This window comes from Cetorhinus maximus, chromosome 21 (assembly GCF_964194155.1).
Source record: "Cetorhinus maximus chromosome 21, sCetMax3.hap1.1, whole genome shotgun sequence".
Taxonomy (NCBI): Eukaryota; Metazoa; Chordata; class Chondrichthyes; order Lamniformes; family Cetorhinidae; genus Cetorhinus; species Cetorhinus maximus.
In genome coordinates, this window is record NC_135899.1 from 15,284,604 (window position 1) to 15,289,486 (window position 4,883).

The 4,883-nt window shown below is 43.4% G+C and overlaps 1 protein-coding gene across 1 annotated transcript; it reads left to right on the top strand.

Annotated features, from left to right (window-relative positions):
* The first annotated feature begins 1,160 nt into the window (after window positions 1–1,160).
* Window positions 1,161–2,105, top strand: LOC144695524 (putative G-protein coupled receptor 139). Its single transcript, XM_078566400.1, has one exon. The coding sequence runs from the start codon at window positions 1,161–1,163 to the stop codon at window positions 2,103–2,105; it is 945 nt and encodes a 314-aa protein (XP_078422526.1).
* Window positions 2,106–4,883: the final 2,778 nt, after the last annotated feature.

Genomic DNA, 4,883 nt, shown 5'->3' on the forward strand with positions numbered 1-4,883 from the left:
CTCGAAAGCGTATGGCTAATGAGACCTGTCATGTGAAGTCACTCTCTCACTGGAGGAATTGCTCATGTATAAATCAAGATCGTTTCAGTGCAATGCCTCATTTCGACGCTTCCTGATTTTAACAGAAAATGGCACGACAAGAGCTTCCAATAGAAATTTTCTGCCCCATTCTTGTAATTCTTGGTGTTCCTGGTAAGTAATTGCAAACCATGATTGCATTTGTCTTGTGTTTTCCTTTTTTGTGTGTCTTTGCGTCGGTATAATCTATGCCTCCATTGCCAAGGTGGTAAAGGAACGAAATGGAACCTCGCCCATGGGTGAGCTCGCCCAATGTTCATCCTCATTTCATTTCAATGTGATTGGAATTAGCCCGGCTCCATATCTCAGGGCATCAGTCATTCCCTTCACATTACAAGGCAGATGTTGAATGAAAATGACTCTCCCATGTCCCCATATAGCCGTAAGCTGTGTGGCTAAGTTTGAAGCCCTCTCGCCTCTCAGCCAGGATAAACCTGGAGTTCGCATTCCATTTCAGTGAGTCAGTCAGTAATCCTGCTGCAAGACAGCACTTCGGTGCAACCTTGAGGTAGCAATGCGTGACATAGAATTGTTCTAGTGCAGAAGTAGGCCATTCGGCCCCCTGTGTCCCTGCTGACTCCCTCCAAGAGGACCTCAGTTATTTCCACTCCTCTGGCTTGTCCCCCAACTCTGCAAATCTTTTCAGATAATGATCAATTTTCCCTTTAATATCTTCAATTGCTTTCCAGCAATATTAGGTGGAGTGTTAAATCAGCATTCTCTCCCACCCCATGGGCTTCCCACCCAGCAAGTTTCAGTATGTGTATCTATTGAGCACTTCCTATTAGGAAACCATAAAGCTACCCCAGTGAAAAATGTGTGGCAATGAAATGGCGAACTTTGCTACATGACACTTCAGTTTAGCTATCAGCTATGATGTCAAACTGCGTGACAATGAATTGTCCCCCACTGTACACTACATCCGATCTTCCCTTCCAATAACTTCCAAGTCAAAGATAACATGTTCCAATTGGATATCACACCCTTACACTGTCACACAAGGTTAAAATTGCCGCCGCCACCCCACCGCCCATCACTCACAATCTCCTGATCCTAAACTCCTGAATTCCAAAAGGGTATCAATGGGCTCAATGTGTGGCAAATTTCCTGATTCTGCATTTCTTCCAGCGAACCTGATGACACTTTCGGTTCTCTACAGAGGAAAATGTGGTCTTTCCAAAGGAATCACTCGCTATATGTCAGCCATGGCAGTGGGAGACCTAATGGTCCTTATCTTCAATGTAATTATGAACGAAATCATCAAGCATTATTTCCCAGACTCACTGTTGAACTACACTCCCGTGTGTCGTTTTAGTGCCTTCATGCAAGGGATGAGCATCCAACTCTCTATCTGGTTCACAATGTCGTTCACCTTTGACCGCTTCATAGCAATTTGTTGCCAAAAACTGAAGTCAACATATTGCACGGCAAGAACTGCCATCGTGGTCATAACGACCGTATGTGTGGTCAATATTTTGATCAATATTCCCATGTCTTTCCGCTATGAACCCTATTATGTGCTTAACAATGTCCAGTGGGGCTGCCGCACTGTCACCGAATATTTTACTTCACTGGCATGGACTGCTCACCTATGGATTACCAAGTTCTCAAGTACATTGCTTCCAATTCCCCTACTGCTGCTGTTGAATTCTCTTACTGCCCAGCATATCTTGGTGGCCAGTCAATCTCGCAAAGCCCTGAAGAGTGGCAGCAATGGGGAAACTGGCAGTGACCATGAGCTGAAGAACAGGAGAACATCCATCATTCTGCTCTTCGCTATCTCCGGTAGTTTCATTGTGTTGTCGACACCCATTACTGTAATCCACATATGTGTTGGTGTCACACATACAGTCAATTTCCAAGGTTCAAACTCACTTTATCTGGAAATCAGAGCTACATTTCTGCTGATGTGCACCAGCTCGTGCACAAACACTTGCATTTACGCATTGACCCAGAGGAGATTCCGAGTGGAGATCAAGAATATGGTGAAATACCCGTATTCAATCATCATTCAATTATGCAAATAACTTCTTTTTGAAAACAGCAACTGAAAATAAATCAATATTAATGAACTGGTGTTCCGCAGCAACCTTGTACAATACCTTTTTAAATTCTTGGTGCAGCACAGCTCATGCTTTGGAAGAGCTCTCACTTTGTAAAATAATTTGAGCAAGTTGAAGGGGGAGAATCTCCAAGTCCTGAGTCTTTGGTAACTGCTGTTCACTTGGTTATTCATCCCCTCTCACATTCAATTGAGAAAGGCGTGATGATGTGGGGGGTGGGCAAGAGAGTGACTTGGCAGGGTCAAACGATTAAAAGCTTTGAAGTAGTACTTAAGACTCACATGACCATTCGAAAGAAAAGGAATACTGGGATTTGTGGAAAGATGTATAGAATATCGATGTAGGAATTTTGTGTTCAATCTACATCAGATCTTCGTGAGGCTTGAATGACAGTGTTGTGTGAGGCTATGGGATACATTCTGTAGGGAAAGGTTAGGGGTAATAGTGAAGGTATGGGGTAGATTGGCTAGGATGGTGCCAGATATCAGTGAACACAAATATGAAGCAGAACTTGAAAATTTGGGTTTGTTTTCAATCCGAAGAGTTTACAAGTCTAAATTGATAGATATATTTAGAATTATGAAGGGTTGGAACTGAAGTAAAAAAAAAAACGAGACACGAATGTAGAAGTAGTGGATATAGACATCGATTAAAAGGAAGAGCTTTAGGATAAACAGCAGAAACTTCGTGACACATTGGAACATGAAACTGTGGGATGAATTGACAGAGTTACTGATTGAAACAGGGAATTTAAGAATAAGTTTGATGGGATGTTTGATGTAAGATGAAGATGAGTCATGAACCCCCTCCTCCATCCCCACCCCCTTTCCGTTACTTCCCCCTTCCTTTTGTTTTTTCCAATAATTTATATAGATTTTTATTTCCCCACCTATTTCCATTATTTTTAAATCTATACCTTTTATGCCCTGTTAGTCTTTCCACCCCAACCCCACTAGAGCTGTACCTTGAGTTTCCTGCCATCCATTCTTCATTAGTACATTCGTTTAGAAAATATCACCCCCTTCAACACCTCTTTGATCCTTTGTCTGTGACATCTTTTGATTATCTGTTCCTATCCCTGCTTGCTTGTCCCTACAACCACCCCCACCATCCCCCCACCCCACCCCCCACCCCCAGCCACTTCTCTTCCCCAACCCCCCACCCCCCCACCTTAAACCAGCTTATATTTCACCCCTCTCCTAATATTACTCAGTTCTGTTGAAGGGTCATGAGGACTCGAAACGTCAACTCTTTTCTTCTCCGCCGATGCTCCCAGACCTGCTGAGTTTTTCCAGGTAATTCTGTTTTTGTTTTCGATTTCCAGCATCCGCCGTTTTTTGTTTTTATAAATGAAGATGAGTCATACAGATTCGAAACATTAACTCTGTTTCTCTCTCCACAGATGATGCCAGACCTGCTGAGATTTTCCAGCACTTTATGTTTTTATTAGGAATAAATTAATATTGGATTAGGGGGACCATGGTATGATTAAGAGTACCGATTATGCAGATGACAATCCCTGGCATAGCCTGATTTGTCTAAATGACCTCTTATGGCAGTACAATTTTTACCAAATTCATTTCTTCGCCTGATACTTGATTTTATTTCCCTTCCAGTGGTGTCCAGGCTTCGTGTATAGTCTGCAGCACTGGCAATATGATAGTCAGCCATTAGTTATAACTGCTGCGCTCCTATGATGGTACTCCAGTGCTAATATTAGCAAGGGATCCCACGAGACAGAAATAGCAACCAGGAAAGAATGCAGAGTGCCTTCAAACTAGAATGGTGTGATTCCCAAAGGCCTTCCCCAGACATTTTGTTCTTGATGGTAGAAAAACCAAAGTAAATGGGAATCAGGAAGAAAACTCTCCGCTGGCTGGAGTCATAAATAGCACAAAGGAAGATGGTTGTAGTTGCTGGATGTCAGTCATCTCAGCTTCAGGGAATCACTGCAGCATTTCCTCAGGATATTGTCCTGCGCCCAACCATCTTCAGCTGCTTCATCAACGACCTTCCTTCCTTCATAAGGTCAGAATTGGGGATGTCCTCTGATGATTGCACAATGTTCAGCACAATTTGTAACTCTTCAGATAACAAAGCACTCCATGCCCAAATTCAGCATGACCTGGACAATATCCAGGTTGGGCTGACAAATGGCAAATAATAATTATGCCACACAACTGTCAGGCAGTGACCATATCCAGCAAGAGAGAATTCAACCATCATCCCTTGATGTTCAATTAAATAACCATCACTGAAACCCCTTCCATCAACATTCTGGGTGTTACCATTTATCAGAAACTGAACTGGTATAGCCATATAAATACTGTGGCTACTTCAGCAGGTCGGAGGCTAGGAATCCTGCGGCTAGGAATCCACCTCCTGGACCACCAAAGCCTGTCCACGAGCTGCAAGGCTCACTCAGGAGTGTAATGGAATACCTTCGTTTACCTGGATGGGTGCAGTGCCCACAAAACACAAGAAGCTTGACACTGTCCAGGACAAAGCAGCCCGCTTGATTGGCACCACATCAACAAACATTCGCTCCCTCCATCACCGATGCATAGTTGCAACAGTGTGTATCATCTACAGGACGCACTGTAGGAATTCATCAAGACTCATTCAACAGCACCTTCTAAACCCAGGACCACTAGCATCTAGAAGGACAAGGGCAGCAGATAGATGGGAACACCATCACCTGGAAGTTCTCTTCCGATTCACCCACCATCCTTACTTGGAAAT

What these genes read in the sequence shown, in the direction of transcription:
- LOC144695524 (XM_078566400.1), top strand. Translation starts at nt 1,161, where the DNA reads ATGGGCTCAATGTGTGGCAAATTTCCTGATTCTGCATTTCTTCCAGCG.